The sequence below is a fragment of the Chenopodium quinoa genome, unplaced genomic scaffold (assembly GCF_001683475.1).
Source record: "Chenopodium quinoa cultivar QQ74 unplaced genomic scaffold, ASM168347v1, whole genome shotgun sequence".
NCBI lineage: Eukaryota > Viridiplantae > Streptophyta > Magnoliopsida > Caryophyllales > Amaranthaceae > Chenopodium > Chenopodium quinoa.
Genome location: NW_018744537.1, coordinates 1,167,041 through 1,186,827, shown reverse-complemented (window position 1 = coordinate 1,186,827; position 19,787 = coordinate 1,167,041). Strand labels below are relative to the sequence as shown.

The 19,787-nt window shown below is 35.5% G+C and overlaps 4 protein-coding genes, 2 non-coding genes and 1 pseudogene across 9 annotated transcripts; 5 read left to right on the top strand and 2 right to left on the bottom strand.

Annotated features, from left to right (window-relative positions):
* Positions 1–861: 861 nt before the first annotated feature.
* LOC110698532 (allene oxide synthase 3-like) lies at positions 862–2,916 on the top strand. Its single transcript, XM_021875977.1, has one exon. The coding sequence runs from the start codon at positions 1,201–1,203 to the stop codon at positions 2,713–2,715; it is 1,515 nt and encodes a 504-aa protein (XP_021731669.1). The 5' UTR covers positions 862–1,200; the 3' UTR covers positions 2,716–2,916.
* Positions 2,826–4,400, top strand: LOC110698925 (annotated as a pseudogene).
* A 3,453-nt stretch (positions 4,401–7,853) lies between these two features.
* Positions 7,854–11,118, top strand: LOC110698531 (cold-regulated 413 plasma membrane protein 2-like). Of its 4 annotated transcripts, none has more exons than XM_021875976.1 (5): positions 7,854–7,970; positions 8,186–8,369; positions 9,323–9,430; positions 9,515–9,585; positions 10,676–11,118. In XM_021875976.1, exons 2-5 carry the CDS (start codon positions 8,191–8,193, stop codon positions 10,927–10,929), a joined length of 612 nt encoding a protein of 203 aa, XP_021731668.1. In that variant the 5' UTR covers positions 7,854–7,970; positions 8,186–8,190; the 3' UTR covers positions 10,930–11,118. The 4 variants fall into 4 exon arrangements, with proteins under 4 accessions (XP_021731668.1, XP_021731666.1, XP_021731667.1 ...); XM_021875974.1 differs by having other exon boundaries at positions 7,953–8,064; XM_021875975.1 differs by lacking the exon at positions 7,854–7,970 and adding an exon at positions 7,977–8,060.
* Positions 11,119–12,056: 938 nt separating this feature from the next.
* On the top strand, positions 12,057–12,130 carry TRNAI-AAU. The gene has a single exon. It is a non-coding gene; the product is annotated as a tRNA-Ile (tRNA).
* A 79-nt stretch (positions 12,131–12,209) lies between these two features.
* On the top strand, positions 12,210–12,283 carry TRNAI-AAU. Its single transcript has one exon. It is a non-coding gene; the product is annotated as a tRNA-Ile (tRNA).
* Positions 12,284–13,151: 868 nt separating this feature from the next.
* On the bottom strand, positions 13,152–14,965 carry LOC110698530 (trihelix transcription factor ASIL2-like). The gene has a single exon (XM_021875972.1). The coding sequence runs from the start codon at positions 14,606–14,608 to the stop codon at positions 13,457–13,459; it is 1,152 nt and encodes a 383-aa protein (XP_021731664.1). The 5' UTR covers positions 14,609–14,965; the 3' UTR covers positions 13,152–13,456.
* A 1,356-nt stretch (positions 14,966–16,321) lies between these two features.
* LOC110698528 (coenzyme Q-binding protein COQ10 homolog, mitochondrial-like) lies at positions 16,322–19,532 on the bottom strand. Its single transcript, XM_021875971.1, has 4 exons — positions 18,841–19,532; positions 18,088–18,283; positions 16,995–17,126; positions 16,322–16,799 (listed from the first exon to the last, which is right to left on the bottom strand). Exons 1-4 carry the CDS (start codon positions 19,143–19,145, stop codon positions 16,692–16,694), a joined length of 741 nt encoding a protein of 246 aa, XP_021731663.1. The 5' UTR covers positions 19,146–19,532; the 3' UTR covers positions 16,322–16,691.
* Positions 19,533–19,787: the final 255 nt, after the last annotated feature.

The window sequence follows — 19,787 nt, the reverse complement described above, 5'->3', positions numbered from 1 at the left end:
ATGGATCACCACATTTTCATGGAAGAGCGTGTATGGACCACCTGCAGATATGTGATTGAAGTTGGAAAATATAGGACATCAAATACATGTTGAACTCTATGTTTATTAGTTTACAAATCCAAGTACATGAAAACATTGATCAGAACTCAGAAGATCCCAGCTGTGAAGGAGTTGAATTGACAACAATATACGAAGCTTCTGCAGCTGATCGAGTTTGTTTCTTTAGGTACTCTTCCTTAATCACCATTCAACTGGAATTGTATGGTACAGTATCAGTCCTTAATTACAGTTCTGCCTCTGTTCAATTATGTATTGCTTTTGATAATGAACATAGTATGCATACTTTTTTTTGTTTCTTCTTATTCCATTAATATACTGTGGGTTGCAGAGTTGATCTCATTTGGTTTATTTAGGTTTCTATTATGATTTGCTTATAAAATCCTGATCATGCATTGATTGTGGCATTATGTGAATACTTGACTTTTAACATTGTTGGGGCATTGCCTTCTGGTACATGTGACTAATCAATGCATCATTGTAATATGATTATATGGGGACCATTTCTAAACATCTTAGACCACGCCGTACTTTGTTACTCTTGCTCCCCAATTAACTTCCTATAAGGCCCTTTAACTAAAATAAAAAGATTGGAAAAATATAAATAACAGTATATAAATGTTTGTTGAATTCTTCAAACTACGTCGTTTTTAATATTTAATTTTAGGTTTTAAATGAGGGCGCCCCCATTACTCACTGTGATTGTGGTACAATTTATTTACGAAACTGTCACTATGAGAAACAAAAACGTTTCTCACAATGAGTAACAGAGATTTATCGGTTTTAAATACTGTCAATATCAACTAGCTCTTACTACATGTGACGTTTCAAAGAAGGCCTTGAACTACAAGAATTTTGTGTGTTAGATAAATATGCGTAGTTGACATGTTTGCTACTATGAGAGCTACCTTTGCTTTTCCTAGCACCTTATTCGTTCATTTTCACCCCTTGGCTTTAATACTTTTCAACTTGATAAAATTTATGTACTTGATTTTTTTGTGGTAAAGGTGACAAGTAGTTGGCCAATTTGGAATTACTATCCAGCGAATTAGGTAGAACCCTAAACCCCCTGAAAAGAACTGAAGCGGTTAGAAAGATTGTCAATAATGCGTGGTAAACATATATTATGGTCATTACCAATGTATGCTATATAATAGATGTTCTAATCTTACCATTGTATTAAATTGCCCTTCCCTCACAATGTCATCTCCATTTGTCTCCTCTTCTGTCCTCTCATCATCACCATCCTCAGATCTTCCTCTATGTGATATCCCTGGAAGTTATGGTCTGCCCTTCTTTGGAGCAATTAAAGATCGGTGGGACTTTTTTTACCTCCAAGGACGAGACCAATTTTTCAGGTCTCGCATGGAGAATTACAAGTCCACAGTTTTTCGAGCAAACATGCCTCCCGGTCCTTGGATATCCCCTGACCCACGCGTTATTGTTCTTCTGGATGCCAAAAGCTTTTTAGTTCTCTTTGATAATTCCAAGGTTGAAAAACGTGATCTTTTTACTGGAACTTACATGCCATCCACCTCCTACACCGGGGGTTATCGTGTATGCCCCTATTTGGACCCAAGTGAGCCTGAGCATGGATCTCTTAAGGCCCTGCTATTCTCTTTCCTTGCCTCCAAGCATGAGGAGTTCATCCCTCTCTTTCAGAGCTGTATGAAAGGCCTGTTCTCTGGTCTTGAGGATCAGCTGAGAGACACAGGCCGGGCCGGGTTTGAGCAGCTCAATGATGTAATATCTCTTGAATTTGTTTTCAAGCTGTTTTGTGATGGCAAGAGCCCTTCAGACACCAAATTAGAGTCCAATGGGGCTATTATGCTCAAGAAGTGGCTACTTGGCCAAATAGGACCTGTGGGTTCTTTGGGATTGCCCAAGTTATTATATCCAATCGATGATTTCATAATGCATTCTGTTGGAATACCTTTTCTCTTGGTGAAAGGTGACTATAGAAAGTTGTATGATTCATTTTACTCCTCAGCAATATCATTCTTAAACAAAGCAGAAAGTTTTGGTTTAAGTAGAGAGGAGGCATGTCATAACTTAGTTTTCATTGCTGGATTCAATTCATTCGGAGGGTTTACAACATGGTTTCCGTCAATGATGAAATGGGTTGCATCAGCAGGGGAGAGCCTACATCGCGAGCTAGCTAAGGAGATCAGGACCATTGTGAAGTCTGAGGGTGGGGTCACTCTGAATGCCATCAACAAGATGGCATTGACCAAGTCTGTGGTTTACGAGGGTCTAAGGATTGACCCTCCTGTACCATACCAGTACGGGCGGGCTAAGGATGATTTGGTGATCCAAAGCCATGACGCTTCATTTAAGATTAAGAAAGGGGAGATGATCTTTGGGTTCCAGCCGTTCGCTACAAAAGATCCAAAGATCTTTGACGATCCTGAGAAGTTTGTAGCAAATAGATTCGTAGGGGAAGAAGGAGAAAGGCTGGCTAAGTACGTGTTATGGTCGAATGGAAAAGGGACTGATAATCCGATGGTAGATGATAAGCAGTGTCCTGGTAAGAATCTGGTGGAGCTTATGTCTAAAGTGTTCCTGGTGGAATTCTTCTTACAGTATGATACATTTTCTGTTGATGCCTCTAAAACCACCCTAACGTTCTTGTCCTTGAAGAAAGCCACCAGCACTTGATGTTCAAGAAACAATGATGTCTTATCATCGTTTATTTTGTTCAATCTTCTTTTTTTTTTTTTTTTTTGTTTTTTTTTTTTTTTTTTAATGTACTTTATGTGAAGTTATACATGGATAGTTTACTACCATTTGTCTTAAAAAAAATCTATGAATTTGCTAGCACAAGTAATAATTATGAAATAAAATGGTGCTTTTTTCTGATTTGATAATTTTTCCAGGGCCGCATCAAGTTTGTGATTGTGATTTGCATATGAATAATTATGAAATGATACTCTTTTCATTTAAGTGTACAATTTTCAAATAATACTTCGTTATATGGAGTATGTCGTAGACTCGTTGAGGTAGGGCTTTCCCTAGTCCTTCCTCTCCACTTCCAAGGGTTTGGTATGCCAAATATAACTCCACGGTCTTCAGAGTTAACATGCCTCCCGGTCCTTGGGTCTCTCATGACTCACGAGTTATTGTTCTTCTAGATGGCAACAGTTTCCCTGTCCTCTTTGATACTTCTAAGGTTGAAAAACGCGATGTGTTGACAGGAACCTACATGCCTTCCACCTCCTTCTCTGGAGGTTATCATGTGTGCGCCTACTTGGACCCAAGTGAGCCTGCGCATGGCTCTCTTAAGTCCTTATTACTTTCTTTCCTCAACTCAAAGCATGAGGGGAGCGTCCCACTCTATCAAAGTAGTCTAAAGGCATGTTCGATGAGCTAGAGGATCAATTGAGGGGCAAAGGTCGGGCTGAGTTTGGACTGCTAAACGATGTTGTATCGCTTGAGTTTGTTTTTAGGTTGTTTTGTGATGGCAAGAGCCCTTCGGATACCAAGCTGCAGTCCAAGGGACCTAGCATGTTCAAGAAGTGGTTAATTTGCCAATTAGCACCTTTGAAAACATTGGGCTCAACCAAGTTGTTAATCCCTATTGATGATTTCATATTACATTCTATTAGGTTACCATTTTTCTTGGTGAAAGGTGATTACAAAAAGTTGTATGATGCATTTTACTCCTTGGCGACATCATACTTAGACAAAGCAGAAAGTTTTGGTATAATTAGAGAAGAGGCATGCCATAACCTGGTTTTCATAGCTGGATTTAATGCATTTGGGGGGTTTTAAAGATGGTTTCCATTATTCATCAAATGGGTTGCATCTGGAGGGGAGACCCTACACTGCGAGTTGGCTAAGGAGATCAGAGCCGCTGTAAGATGCGAGGGTCGAGTCACTTTGAATGCCATCAACAAGATGGCCTTGACCAAGTCAGTGGTCTATGAGGCTCTAAGGATTGAACCTCCGGTGCCATACCAATATGGTTTGGCTAAGGATGATTTGATAATTCATAGCCATGATGCTTTGTTCAAGATTAAGAAAGGGGAGATGATCTTTGGATATCAACCCTTTGCTACAAAAGATCCAAAGATATTTAATGATCCGGATAAATTTATAGGATTTGTTGGAGAGAAAAGAGAACAATTGTTGAAGTACGTGTTATGGTCGAATGGGAGGGGAATTGATGATCCGACAATGATAATAAGCAATGCCCTGGTAAGAATTTGGTGGAGCTCTTGCCTAGAGTTTTCTTGGCGGAATTCTTCTTACGCTATGACACATTTTCAGTTGAAATTGGCAGCTTGTTATCAGAGACCACCGTGACCTTTTTTTCCTTGAAGAACGCCACAACAAGCACTTGATATTGGGGAGAATCGACTTTTTAAGGATTGATAATCAATGTGAAGTTATGTGTGATTTTCATATTACCATTTTATGCAAATTAAGGGCATAAGGCAAAGGCAAAGGCAATAATTGTAGATCAACATGTTTGAATTCGAGTATAAGACTTGCTAAGAGAGCAAGTGAAGAAGTAATGTATTCATAATTATATACTTCATACATACATCTTGAAGTGATGTTCTTCTAAATTGAATAAGGGCATAGTGCTATAAATAGAACTTCTTTAGATCTTTTGAAATCGGAAGGAAAGCTATAAGATATAACCACTTGAAATATCTCTCCCTCTAAAGAAAAATGTATTTATATTTAGCAAGTATATGTATTTATAGCTATAACGTACATATATTGTGAATAATATTCTATCTAAATTGGATGCCTTATCACTCTTATTTGTTCCCTAGTTTTCGGTCGTTAAAAAACCATAATTTGATGCTACTTAGTACTTACTACACACTGAAATGTGTTTGGGAATGGATTCAAGCCTATACAATGGACAAACTCTAATAATAATTTTTTTAAAATAAATAAATAAATAAAATCAGCCCAACTCGAAATTTAGGCCCAAAAACAACTGTCCAAACCCAGGCAATTTTGGGCCGGACTCGCTGCTTACGATCTACTCAAGTTATTGCTATTAAAAAAGTAAGAGAAAATATAGTGAAATTGTACATTTGGACTCTTTAAGCCATTTGAGTGTTTTTGTTGATTCAGAGTAAATTTTTTTTTTAGAAAAAAAGGGTGAAAAAGACACATCCATATAGTGATATAGGGAGTAAGAACTAAGTTGTTGGGTTTTATTCAAGGATAAAAATTTTGGAAGAAATGAGGCTTTTATTAAGAGTTAAGAGAATGTTTTTTTTTTTTTGAAGTATGGGCAATAAGAACTAACTTGAGCATCGGCGAGGCTCCATCACGAGGAATCATACATAGTATATCTCCTCCCATAATCAAAAAGCGAATTGGGTGGCTTGCTTGTTGCCAGGAGAGCTTGATGTTTTACATGAGCTCTTTGTTCCTCAGAAAAATTATTATGTCGCTCATTTTCTCAAGTTATTTCTTGTTGGAGCATTACTTTACTTGACTCGTGCATTAGATATGCTTCTTCTGTTAGTCGGTTACTTAAAAAATATTTACACCATTTATATTTTGAAGGTCAACTTAAAACTTGACTATAAATTTCATTATTAAATTAAGAAGGCACGTGAGATCATGTGAAAACTTCTTAATATTATGTACGAGTATTAAAGCATAAATTTTGTTACAATGTACAATTATAGATATTTATAGTCAAGTACTCAAGTTAATGTGTTGTAGATTCGTTAACTATGAAAAAGCAAATGGTGTAATTTATCAAAGCATGAATTGAAGTATGTAGACATGTAGTTACAGGCAGTGACGGATCCAGAAAAAACATTTAACGGGGTCAAAATACATTTGATAAATTTTAGTGGGGCCAAGTGAGTAATTTTATGAGAAAAAAAAAAAAACCAATTTTTTAATTAAAAACTTTATTTTAGGGAGAATTTCTTTTCTTTTTTTCATGTTCAAGTGGAGTCACTTATACATGCATCTGTCACATACAAGCACATGCTCTGTATTACTAAAATGAAAAAAGTATGGTCATTGTTTTAGAAGAATTACACCTAGACACAACAGAAACACGACATGATCCGATACAACAACACACAGAAAATTAGTTCTAGCTTGATCACACAATCATGGCACGATACAATATAACACAGAGGCATATTGCCTTGGGTTGAGACTGGGCCTCCTTTCTAAAAACTTCAATCAGCACGACACCTAGTGAGTAGGCTTAGCCACAGTGGCTTATCCAAGATTCCAAGTAATCCTCTGTCTCATAATAATCGCAACACTTTGATTTTTTGCACTTTATATGTTTATTTTGACTCTACTTTTTATCAATATATAAAAAACATATATTGCCATATAAAATATATTTGAATTATTCTTTATATAATTTCATTATATCAATTTTTTATATTTCTTCTCGTAAAAAAAAACTTTTTATATTTCTTAATAATACTACCTCCGTTTTTTTTTAGTTGACACATTTTGACTTTAGCATTATTCACACTCTCCTTTGACCGTGTTTTGTACTTTATATGTAATGAAAAATATAGTCACGTGGAATCTTGTTAGATTCGTCACGATATATATTTTCAAAATATCAACTTTTCATAATTTTTGCTTATCAATAATTAAAGATATGAATGGTTGAATTTGTTCATTGACTAAAGAAACGTGTCAACCAAAACGGAGGTAGTATAAGGCACGCGGGTCCAGCACGGCCCACTTCCATCTGCAGTACAAAAATCTTCTTAAAGTGATAAACAGCTAAAATAAAATATCAATATCAACTTCGAGATTCATTGATAAAGATCGATTGCAGAGTGGATGAGTCATATTCTTAGATACGTGCCCGCAATCCCACAAGGCAGAGGACACGTGTCACAATCAAATTGGTAAGAAAGACAATGAAAGTGCTAGAAATGAATGAATGTATCACATTGCCAGCAACTCTATTGTCTGTCATTACACCACTTAGCTTGGTATTACTATCACTTCTGTCATTGTATATATATTAATAATCTTTCCTTTCTTAATTCTTATCTATTTGTCTAATTAATTATTTGCCATCAAATATTCAAACCTAGCAATGCTAAATGTCACCATATTAATCAACATACTCGATCACGTTACCATGTCAATCATACAATTATATTGTAATTTGTAAGTCAATTTGTCCAAAAAGCCATCCAATTCTTGTGAGACCCAACGATCGAACAAGATTTCCTGAGATTTTGAAATACTTATCTTAAAATTATGCAAATTTTTCTCACAATATCATCTTAACTTTTTTGAACAGTTTTACTCATGAATTTATCTTTAGTCTCACACCTTATTTCGTCCTCATCTCATTAAAAAATTAACTTTGACTTTAATGGTCATACTGATTATAATTATTGAAACAAAGTTATTACTTGTATTTGATAATCATCAAATGTGCAATCATCACCAATTATTAATTGGAAATACGACAAGTAATTGTAAATTTTTTGGCTAACTAGTGCTAAGTTTCGAGTTAAGGTGAAGAAAAATAAGTTTGGATAACTCAAACTACTCAAAATAGAATTAATCCAACACACAATCAAAGTTCACAAATATATATACTCCGTAATTCTCAACCGAATAATCTAACGGTCTAACCAATTGTTCCGAATTAAACTCGACCGATCTATTTGACATGTCACATGTCTTCTAGCGAGCAGGTCGGCAGGCTATTCTTATTAGTTATTACTGCCGAAAATAGGATTGTTCAATCATACAAGTAGAATGCTACAAAATAGATATCTTTTACTACAAGGGTAGTTGGATAATTGGATCATTCATGATTGTGTCCCAGTCCAATTAGATCCATTATTTTTTGTAATAAAAAAAAGTGATAAAAAGTTACATTAAATATTGTCTTCATGCAGATAAATAGCTTACTATAAAAATTATTTTGGGTAAAATTACATCTGTCTAATGTCTATATCTACCCATTCTTCTCTTTTGACTTAACAGCAGCATAATTTTTCCCTCTTCACTACAAACACGTCGGCAATAATTTAAATCCCTTTTTTTTTTTGTACAAAATCTCAAAATTCTAGTAAAAAATTTAATTTCCCAATTAATTGTTCTATTGAATTTATTCTTTTTCCCATTTTATTTGGAATTTCAGGAAAAATGAAGCAAATGGATTATTTGAAGATGAAGACAGAGGATGAATTCCCTAGTAATCAACTGAGTTCAGATTTGAAGGAAGTGCATAATGCTGCTAAAAAGCTTGCTTCTGATGTTATCAGGCTTGGTGGTTTGGGTTTTGGCACCTCTTTTCTTCAATGGATTGCTTCCTTTTCTGCCATGTATAACTCTTTCTTTCTCTCTCTAGAATTGATGCAATTTTTGATGCAAAACTGTTGTATTGAATTATGAGTTTGTTTGAATTGATGAATTTTCATCTGGGTTTTTTTTCATCTGATGATTTGAAGTAATCATTTTTGCTCATCTGATTGATCTATTTTTTTTTTTTTTTGGGAATAAAACAGTTTCTTGGATTGTTGATTGATTTTAGTGAAAATTATACTCTTAGTTTTGGGGTAAATTAATATTGGGTAATCATCCATTAATTTGAACCCATGATCACATTTTTTTGGGTGCACGGATGGATGGTAAAACGTCAAATTTCATGCTTGTGAAATTTTATCATGGCGAAGTTGTTGAAATTTTCCCTCTTAGCTTAGTTCCTTTCAAGTAAATAACCAGTAATTTGATGTTTTACCATCAGAATAGCATATTAGCATTTGAGGGAATAATTAGCTGCATATACTTGTTTGTCTAGTATTTGAGCAATTTATCAACTTTTGCATAGCTGTATTTGAAAGAAAAATGTGAGGCAATTTAGAATTGGACTTCATTACAGCATTGCTCTTAAGAGGTTAAGGCTTGTATATGAGATTATGAGGTGAAGTTAGAGTAAGCTAAGTTCAGATTTATTTTGTGGCATAATCATCCGTGCTCAATGACAACACAAGAGTGATAGATGCGCTAAATGCGTTCCACTAAATAGATTTTAATAGCTCTCTGGGTTTTTAAATCAGTCTTGTGGGTTGAATTGATTACTATAATCGTGTGTCTCTATTGCAAGCAAGTGCTGGTCTTTCTGCATAAACTTGTTTGTCTAGTATTTGTGAATTGCAATCAAACTAATGGTCGAATTGAAATTTTATTGTCTGCAACTTGTTTTACTATCCTATATGCGGTTTTTGTCATTCAAGCGCCCATTTGTTGATAATTTTTCCTCTATTTCTTGTTGCAGTTATTTGTTGGTTTTGGACCGCACGAACTGGAAGACTGAGATCCTAACCGGCCTCTTAGTGCCTTACATTTTCTTCAGTCTCCCTGGGATTTTGTTCAACCTTCTGAGGTAGTTTGATGGACAGTAGCCTGGGTATTAAAAGGCTGTCTCTATCTTTTGATCTCTTTTTCACCAATTTGATTGACAATGCAGGGGAGAGGTTGGAATGTGGATTGCTTTCGTGACTATCATATTGCGTGTTTTCTTTCCACAACGCTTCCCTGGTATGCATTTACTTGACTGTGTTAGTTTGACATCAGATTTTCCTATTTGTTTTGTTAAAAAGATAACTATTAAGGAGTATCTTCTTTGTTTTTTTTAATGGGTCTACTTTCCACATTGCTTCATGACGTGATGGCTGGTATCTGCTGACTACTCAAACATTTAATACTTCATTATCTGTCTTTTTAATGATACCATTGTCTGATTTTGGGGTCTCTTCTCCTTTGAGTTAGTTGTCGATCATATCTATATACTTTCACTCTGACTCTTCTGTAGCCTTCAAGCTAAGAATTTATAGTATCGAATTCATGGATGGCAAACTTTTGGCCTTTGTAAAGTCCACAGAAAATCTCAACAAAAACTTTGGAAAGGTTCCTCAAATGGCAGCTACCAAATCATAACAAAGTCCTTACAAGCCATGCTCGTTAGACCTTTATTAAACTTTGTTGGAAAGTCTCAGCATTGTTAGAAAGAATTTCACTCTTATGTTTACACTACCTCCTTGAGACCTGGTGGCCTCAGAGAGTCTACATTGCTTATTTGGATAATAAATTAGTTTCGGGGACATGACTAATATTTAAAATTTTCCTTTCCTCCACATCTCCTTGTTGACATTCACTTGTGTTAGATTTGAGAATATTCTCCTCATTGCATTCGGCTACATGTAAACAGGATCTGAAGTTTATGTTGCTGTATTCTGCGTTTTTATTTTCCTACTTGTTTGGCATCTGCTTTCACCTTTTTTGCTAGAGCCATTACAGGACTGATAGTTTTTGAAGAGAAATATAGCGTTCTTCTAGGAAGCAAAATGGACATAGATCAGGATGCAATATACTCAAGTAGTGGAAAACTGCCAAATCCAAGTAGTAAATAGAGGTGGTACATAGGAACTTGATGGTTACTGACTGAAGATGTTTGCTCCCTCATTAAAAAATAGTTTGGCGGTGCTGCTTGTACCATCAGTGTCCTGTTTGTTATTTAGCTTTACTGAAATTGAGCTGATTGAAGCATTAACTATGAGTTCTACTTTGCTTATGTGGATATTCAAGATGATCCCTAGCTTATAACACCTTCACATCTTTGTTGCTGCAGATTGGCTGGAGCTGCCAGGTTCTGTCATTATCATCATAGTGGTAGCTCCGAGTTTGTTAGCATCCTATGTCCGTGGTGGTTGGATTGGCGCAGCAATTTGTTTGGCGATTGGATGTTACTTGCTGCAAGAACACATTCGAGCATCAGGAGGGTTTAGGAACTCCTTCACAAGGGCTAACGGGGTATCAAACACCGTAGGCATAATCCTTTTGCTGGTCTATCCAATTTGGTTCCTGATAGTCAACATTCTCTAATCTGCTTGAATTCTTCTGTGGCTTGTACATTTGTTGACTGTTTTTACATGTACAAGGCTTAGTATCCTATCATTGTTTGTTATTGCATTTAAATTTTTGTGCTGAACATGCTTTGATTTCATTTGTTTGTACCTAAGTTATTAAGAGTCAAATTAAATTTATGTGGATTCTTAAGCTTTTGTCACATCAGTCTATTGCTTTCTTCTTTTGTCAAGTAATAAACCAACCTACCTAGCATGAAACGATTGCAGATAATTGTGAACAGATTTTGATCGTTTGACTAAAAATGACATGCAAAATTCCTAAACAAACATTTATTAGTAAAACAAAACTATTTAGGCTATGTTTTTATCCATTTTATTTTAAGAAGCTATTACTATTCTTAAAAAGTACTTGTAAGACAAAATCAAACTAGAGTTGAAAAGTTCAAATTAGAGTTTATCATAACTCTATAGACAAAAAATCTTGCGTTGACCTGGTCCACAATAATATTATTGTGAACCCGAGGTTTATACGCACGCAATCAATGTTATATAAAACATAGTGGCCCTAATTTTAACATGGTAACCTTATTTTTAACATAGTAACCTTTATTAAAAGTTGTGCGACATTTAACATTATTGTGAACTTGAAATACGACGTTATGTTAAATATAGTGACCCTAATTTTAACTTAGTAACCTTTACTATTTATATTGACAAGTATATAAAAAAATTCATTAAAACAAATAAAATAACTTCTTATAGCCTTTTATAATATCACAATGACTTTTATTTCAACATAATAATATCTTTAGATCCATATGCTTGCTTCCAAATATTTTTAATAATTCTGTAATAATTAAGATTAAATAATTGAAAAATACAAATCAAGATTTATCAAATAAGAACTTCGTTAGTGATGATAATATAGGGTTAAGATATGATTTGGTGAATAATATCTTTAGAATATTTGGTATCATCTTTAACGAACTTATAAAGTTATAAGTTGTTAGGATTGTTTCCTAATATCTGAGACAGGTTATCTCTTGAATCAGTTTAGACCCAACTTTAGAAAATTCATACTGGAGGGAAGTATCAAAATTCGAAACAGAACATTATCAAAATGAAAATACTAAATCTTAAGAAGGCCCATTAGCTCAGTTGGTTAGAGCGTGGTGCTAATAACGCCAAGGTCGCAGGTTCGACCCCTGCATGGGCCATTTATTTTTAGTTTTTCGTTTTTAGGGATGTTCAACACATTATGTAATTAATATAATATATCTTTAATATTAACATCATGGCCCATTAGCTCAGCTGGTTAGAGCGTGGTGCTAATAACGCCAAGGTCGTAGGTTCGATCCCTGCATGGGCCATTTATTTTTGCTAATTTTTAAAAACTCTTCAGGATCTAAACTAAAAAAAACCTAAAACGGGCAAAAAGCATAAAGCATTCAGAAATTCTGATGTCTGATTTTGTTAGCGGAGCACTAAACAACAGTATGGTATGAATGTATGAACGAACAAAAAATTATATCAAGTTATCAACTACTGCACAAAGGTAGTGTACATCAGAATCATTCAGATGTGCAATGACAAAATTACATCAACTACTGCACAAAGGTTTTGGTTTTACTAAAATGGCTTTGAAGATTTGAAAGGCCTACGACATTACTAAGATGCTCTTGATTTTACTAAGATAGCTCTGAAGATGTTAAACGCCTACGACATTACTATAGCTTTGGGCCTAACGCCTACGACATTACTATAGCTTTGGGCCTAACGCCTAATTCAAGTTGTTAGCTTTAACACAACAACATTGTACAGAGTACAAGTCATTAGCTTTTGCCACAACAACATTGTACAAGTCAATAGCTTTAGCCACAATACTGGTGTCATTAGCCTGATTTCTAAATATAGATGTTAAATACTGCACTCGCTACTCTAGCCTTACAGTTCTTGCTCAAAGGTTTAAACACGGACATCATTGCCTCATCAGCCTTCCTCAATCTACAAGGCTTCATTCAACTCAAACAATGAGATTAAACGACTAGAGCTCGAATTGCTAGCATAAACCCCTCAAGATCAATACAGGAGCAGAAACAACACTGAAGTAATCAGTAACATAGACTGTAAACCTGGACTAATCATAAGCTCTCTCTAAATTGTATGCTATCAAAAGAAAGCTGCTTTTCATACATCACCCATGATGCAAAGCTACACAAGGTTTCTCCAAAGACAAACTAGCAAGAAATCCAAGCTGAAGAAACAACGCAAATTAGAAGTAAAGTTGATTTCACTCACAATTTTGGTTACAGATTAGAATCTAGTTACTACTCTAAACCATACAAATCTACACAGCAATTCCAAATCAAAAACCTAACTAATCCGACAACTTCACAACTACCATTTGATAGCATCCTAGTACAAAATGAAATCCCCAAACATACAACTCTCTCAATCTCCCCTGATACTATACTATGCAATTCAAGCACCAAAAAAAAAACTCTCCAATTCTCACCGGAGATTAGACTACAATCAAATGGGAACTAGCATCTAGGAGGCGAGGCGTCTCCCTCACTGTTCCTGTCATCATCGTCGTCATCATCATTGTTGTCAACAAAGTGATCAGACCATCCTCTAACAAAAGTTTCAACAATGCTTTGGTGATACTCAAGCATCATCCGAGTTCGATTCATCTCAATGTCCATCCTCGCCTTCTCCGAGTCTCTCACCATCTCCATCTTAGTCATCTCAGTCCTAACATACCCTTCTCCCAACATTCGTATCGCCTCCACCATCGCCATCGCCACATTATCCCCTGCCTCTCGTCTCCCCTCTTTCTTCCCCAACGCACTCCTCTTCTTCTTTATCATCTTCATTACCCCCAATCCATTCCCAGACGAAAACCCACCTCCACCATTGCTCCCATAACTCCCCGAATACCTCGGTCCAACATCAAATTGATTAGGAGGCGACCCAAATTCATTACACCTTGACTGAATTGACGAATTAAATCCAAACCTAGGGTTAGGGTTAGGGTTAGAAATTTCCTGAAATCCTCCATAATTCTTTCTCAAATTCAAATTGGAATTGGAATTCCCAGCAATTCGAATCTTCAACCCATTTCTCCCATAATTCTTCACTCCCTTTCCGAAAGACCCACCAACCCCATAATCCTCATCATTTACATCATCATCATCATTACCACCATCTTCTTCCTCTTCTTCATCAACACCATTAAATCCACCATTCCCAGCAGAAGAAGCAGGACCAGAATTACCCTTTTCCATGGAATCCATTTTAGAGAAGTAAATCCAAGAAGAAGAAAAGCGATGATGAGGAATAGACTTAGCTCGCTGAAGCTCAGAACGATAACGTTTCCTGAGCTTCTCCATTTTATGGCGACATTGAACGGAGGTTTTGGGGGGAGAAACATGAGGGCAAAGACGGTGAATAGTGTCGGCAACATCTTGCCAGTGAGCAGCACGGAGGTTACCACGGCGGAGAGAGTACCATTTATCACGATAAGCGTCGATGAGAGCGGAGGTTTCATCAGGGGTCCAGCACGGCGGAGGAAGGCGGCGGGAAGGAGGTGGGGGTGGTGGTGGGGGTGCGGGGAGGAGGAGGGGGATGCCAAGAGGAGGGTCGAGGTAGTCGGAGAAAGGAGGTGGTTGGTGCGGCGGAGAGGAGGAAGCCATGGAGGAGAGAGAAAGTTGGGGAGAGAGAAAGAGGGGGGGTAGGGTTGATTATAAGGGGAAGGTGGGAGGATCCGGATGAGGGTGGGGCGGGTTAAAAACGCCCGCCTAGGACGGAGGAAGAAGAGGTGGGGGTGGGTGTTGAGATTCAGGGTTGAGGTGGTGGGGCCCACCTCATCTCACCCAACCCCTCAGAAGTTGTGTTTTTTACATCATGTTTGGTTTGGTTGGGTTGTGGTGTGAGTAATTTGAGTATGAGTGAGGATTAAGGAAGAGAGAGTTTTATTAAGTGGTTGTTCATTGTTTAACTTATTTTTACTTATTTCATAATAAGTTCAGAACATATTAGATCAGAAGAAAAAAAAAAACAATATCAAATCTGATTAGATAAAGTAAGTTCAGATCAGATCATTGTTTTATGTGCGGGTTTTTATCGCTAAATTTCTTTAATTTCATAATTTAAAAAAATTCTAAAATTTACATATTAATAAAAATATACATTATTACGAATCTAACAAGACCCAACTTAATAATTTTTTTCAAAAATTATCGTATAAATGTCAAAGTTTGGCCAAATCAGACAATCAAATCATACCAGATCAGATAAGCAAAAATAAGGTAAATTAAACAAGACCTAAGAGTGTTAGGCCTGGTTTTTTGAATGAATTGTGCTGAGCTAAATTGCACTAAATCTAATGGAGTTTGCTTGACAAAAAAAAAAGAAAAAGGATGGATTTAAATTGAATTTAATAAAGCTAAACTGAACTACACTAATATTATAACAATTTGAAAACAATTAGCACTGAGATAAACTTAACTAAAATGAATGCAATGAACAGAAATGAAATTTAACTAAAATGAATTGAACTTAAGAAAGCCAAATTAAATTGAATTGAACTTAAGAAAGCCAAATTAAATTGAATTGAACTTAATTGAGCTGAAATAAATTGAAATTATGTAAAAGATGTCCACAAAGCTAGGATGCACGGACACTTCGTCCAACAGCCGTGTCCATGTCCGACACCGTGTCCGACACCGACACTCGTTCGACACATGACGGACACACATAAAAACTACATCCGGTTTTATAATATATTTAGACACTTTGAGATGAATTGTATCCTACTATGATACGATCCGGTTTGCATTTTGATATGTCATCTCATCTTTTTAACCTTTTTAATTAGAAAGTTAGGGTAAAGTATGAGAGAAACAGGTAACAGTTATAATACAAGCGCCTTCAAAACACATTTCATAGCACATTATTGTATGTGAATTAGGAAAATATTATTTAGCTAAGGTAAAAAACTTGTTTTAAGGTTAATTATTTAGTGTTTTGTTGAATAGGTTGTCAAAATCTTGTTTTTTTTGACGTATTATTTGTCTTGTTATTTGCCGTACCCGTGTCCCCTATTTTAGGATTGCCGTTTTATCGTGTCCGTATCGTACTCGTGTCCGTATTGGTGCAACCTAGCCACAAAGTACAAGAGTCTTAATGTCCACAATCACTACTATTAGGGAGATTAAAACTGTGTTGATTGGCAGGAAATGTACTGAAATTTACAATGTCCACTAAAACTCCACACATTTTCCATCTTCCCTTTTAAATAGTTGTGAATTGTAATGTACGGTTTTGTACGTGAAAGCCTTGAAGCCTTCTCAATTTCTGTGGTGCTTTTATAAACTCATTACAGTCGCTATGTTTACATGACTGGCTTGTTTCGAAACAATCTAATCTGATTAAGTTCAACATTATACATACCTATGTATTATTGTACAGGATCACAGGCCTCGTGGCTTTGTCTAATCCTTAATTTTAGGGGAAAATGTACATCAGAAGCCTCCATTGGGTCTTCATGCAAGTCTCAGCAGCCAAAAGAAAGGAATTGAAAAACTAACAAGGCTCGATTTGGAATCCCAAATTGTCAAGAGTATCTCAATAATACTTCAAGATACAATTTTGTGATTAACAAAAATCTAAAGAATGAGATGCAAGGTTACAGCCTCCTAAAAGTTTCACTTGATTCAACTATATCTCTAGAGATGGCCTAGAGCCGATGTATCAGGGTGAGTTAACTCCAAAATCCTACGCATTTTGCTCAATGGCTGCCCCTGGCCCGTATATCAATCGGCAGCGGTCAGTAAATGAACTGACCAATCGAGATACAACCTCCTTAAAGAACATTGATGCCACCTATACAGGAAAGACATCATCATTGTTAGGAGGCAAGCAGTATGTATCCAACACAATCAAATATAGGTGTGTCAATACTAAGGAAAATTGCAGTCTCCTATACTAACTAAAATGAAAGGATTGTATTCAACTTCTTGTTGGAGCTAAAGGGGTCCAAAACAAGTTATACATGCAGGATCAAACGATGAATATTACCTGCCGGTAAAGCGGTGAACGGAACTTGAAATCGACCAAGAAGTAAACATTACAGGTGCCTGGAGTTGGACCTGGCCTGAATTCCCATATGTTGATCAAGTGTTCAAAAAGGTTGCTTTCAGATGCAGTGGTCTGACAGTACCATTAACAAAAGCAGAGATATCAGTACATATCAATCAATGGGTCAAAGAAATCATTTTACAATTACTTTCATCTGAAACCAAAAGATTCTAAACATAAAAAGGCATAGCTCACTCATCAAGCCATCAAGGGATACAGATAGATTTATAGATGAATGGATAGATTGATAAATTATCACTCAAGCAGGAACAATGCTTTACTACCATGGCAGGAATGACTCAGCAAGGGCTATTTATCTGTACTTATCCCCCATGATAATTAAGGGTCAAATAATTTTTCTCCCTCTGTAAATATTGCTCTTGAAGGTCTTACAAAATTTTTTATCCAAATAGTGCGGCTGATCCCTTCTTTTTACAAATATTTACAGCTTTGGGGAAGGAAAAAGGGGTGGGGTTCACACAATAGTTGCGTAAGAATTAATTATTAGTATATCACTACAACCCTTCTCCCCATCTATGCTCTCCTTTAGATCCACATTATTTACTAACTCATTCCTCTGCACATCTGAAATTCTGATCCTTACTTCAAAACGAATCAGCATCTTTAAGATTCAGCTATCACTGGCAAGGATACTAACACTGCTTTTGGATTATGAGAGAAGTCATAACAAAGATTCATACAAGTTAAAGCATTGAAGTGTTCCAAAGACCTAATCTTTATGGCCTTTATGCTCAACTTTTTTTTCATGCATCATCATATTGTATCTAATAAATAATAAACTCAATTCACTTAGGATTCTATTGCAATGCAGGAATAGGAGCGCAAATACAGACCCATTGTTAAAAGTTTAGTATAATTGCATTTTTAAAGTACATCCTCAATCATATCAAAATCACACTAGAACAGAAAACCTAAGAATATCATAAATTTCATAAAATCTTTACAAAAAAGGATGAGCATGTTCAGTCAGCTAGTGTATGAAAATCTGAATTAGGTGCAATGAAAAATGTACCTTAATGTACTTCGGCTTGTCCAAAATCACATGTGAAACATAACTCTCAACTAGAAATTTAAAACCAATTTCTAATTCAGCATCAAATGATCCATCAGGGTGATGTCGAATTATTTCTGATCTTTGGCACCAAGGTAAGAAACCTTCATACATATCTACAGCTGCAACGACAGCAAACAGTTGCTCAGGGGAGTACCTGTTTATAAAGATAATCTTTGTTCATTTCATGCTTCAGTCCACAAAACATCATAGATATGCAAAGAAATGATGCAAGTTAACTATGATGAGAAAGGCTTTATTTTATAATGGTTTGCAAGAATCACAACTAATCTTCACTCAGCATTTTTCCCTGATAGACAGGCTTTTTGCAAATAACCTTCTTCTGATTGCATTATTTTTCTTACAAAACATTCAGCAATGTATATCATGTTTGCTTCACAACACACTAAATTTATAGCCAAGTACGAGTAACATCCCTACTCTATATTTTCTTGATGATTGTTTCTCAGCTTAAATTTGTTCTTCTCATCTAATATCATCACATACTTGTACAACTCAACCCCATTATTCATCAAATCTATTCAACACAACAAAGATCCAATATATTCTACATAATGCAATACAGTTAACATTAACTCAAAACATAAACTTAATTCCTGGGAAATAATGGTATCATTGCGAAAAATAACCTAATGTATCATTCAATCTAGATTAAGTAAAATTAAAAGCAATAATAAGTAAAGAAAAACTCACCCAAGAACAAGTTTTTCCTCATGAACCTTAGAAAGAGTTCCTTCTTCACCATCTCCAACCCCTAAAAACCATCTTTTCTGCAAATTATAATTAGAATTTAACAATTCATTCGAACGATGAATCAAATCTCTAGAACAAAACCGATCAACTCCAGCAATGCTGCTCAAACATCGAACTGAAACATAATTTCCAATCTCGCCGAGATCAATTGTACGATTCTGATGTCGAATGAATGGTTTAATGTCGTTTTGTCGCAATATTCTGCTCCTCCCAGCTGTTCTCAATGCTGAGAAGAAATTCGGCATCTTGATTAAATCAACAAGGAATGGGGAAAAATCTTGAGAATTAATCGATTTAGTAAGTTGGAATTGCAGAAATTAATCTTCAAATTGAATTAGGGATAATCAATGATTTGATATGATCAAGTGTTTTGTGTATTCAATTGTTGGGTAAAAAATAGATAGAAAGTTGGTAGAAGATTGAGCAAACCCTAACGAGTTTGCTTGAAGCTGGGATGAAATCACACGTTTTTGCTTCCGATATTTCGTTTCTTTATTTATTAAAAAAAAAAAAAATACTCAGTATTTGAAACCCAAAATGTAGAAGTTGGTGACGTAAAGGTAATCTTCTTAATTTTCACAATTCTCATGTGAATAAATTTCTATTAGTGGAATTTTCTTTTTCGATGTGTGTGGATCTTTCAATCAAAATAGAAAAAAAAAAAAAAAAAAAAAAAAAAAAAAAAAAAGGAAAAATACATTAATAATCCCAATTATGACCGATTGATAACACGTTTATATATTCATTTTATATGTTATATTTGCGGGTTTTTATCATGTTTTCTACATACTTTTAATCTTTTAGAGCTATTATTCTTTATATTTCGATATTGCTCTCCTTGGTTTGTTTTATTTTGATTTTTGTAGGAATTGGGCTAGATTTGCTAG

What these genes read in the sequence shown, in the direction of transcription:
- LOC110698528 (XM_021875971.1), bottom strand. Translation starts at nt 19,145, where the DNA reads ATGCCGAATTTCTTCTCAGCATTGAGAACAGCTGGGAGGAGCAGAATA. An exon ending in GAGGAAAAACTTGTTCTTGG is followed by an intron (nt 18,284 to 18,840) that starts GTGAGTTTTTCT and finishes CTTTATAAACAG; the next exon opens with GTACTCCCCTGAGCAACTGT. An exon ending in ACAAGCCGAAGTACATTAAG is followed by an intron (nt 17,127 to 18,087) that starts GTACATTTTTCA and finishes TGGTACTGTCAG; the next exon opens with ACCACTGCATCTGAAAGCAA.
- LOC110698530 (XM_021875972.1), bottom strand. Translation starts at nt 14,608, where the DNA reads ATGGCTTCCTCCTCTCCGCCGCACCAACCACCTCCTTTCTCCGACTAC.
- LOC110698531 (XM_021875976.1), top strand. Translation starts at nt 8,191, where the DNA reads ATGAAGCAAATGGATTATTTGAAGATGAAGACAGAGGATGAATTCCCT. An exon ending in ATTTTGTTCAACCTTCTGAG is followed by an intron (nt 9,431 to 9,514) that starts GTAGTTTGATGG and finishes TTGACAATGCAG; the next exon opens with GGGAGAGGTTGGAATGTGGA. An exon ending in CTTTCCACAACGCTTCCCTG is followed by an intron (nt 9,586 to 10,675) that starts GTATGCATTTAC and finishes TTGTTGCTGCAG; the next exon opens with ATTGGCTGGAGCTGCCAGGT.
- LOC110698532 (XM_021875977.1), top strand. Translation starts at nt 1,201, where the DNA reads ATGCTATATAATAGATGTTCTAATCTTACCATTGTATTAAATTGCCCT.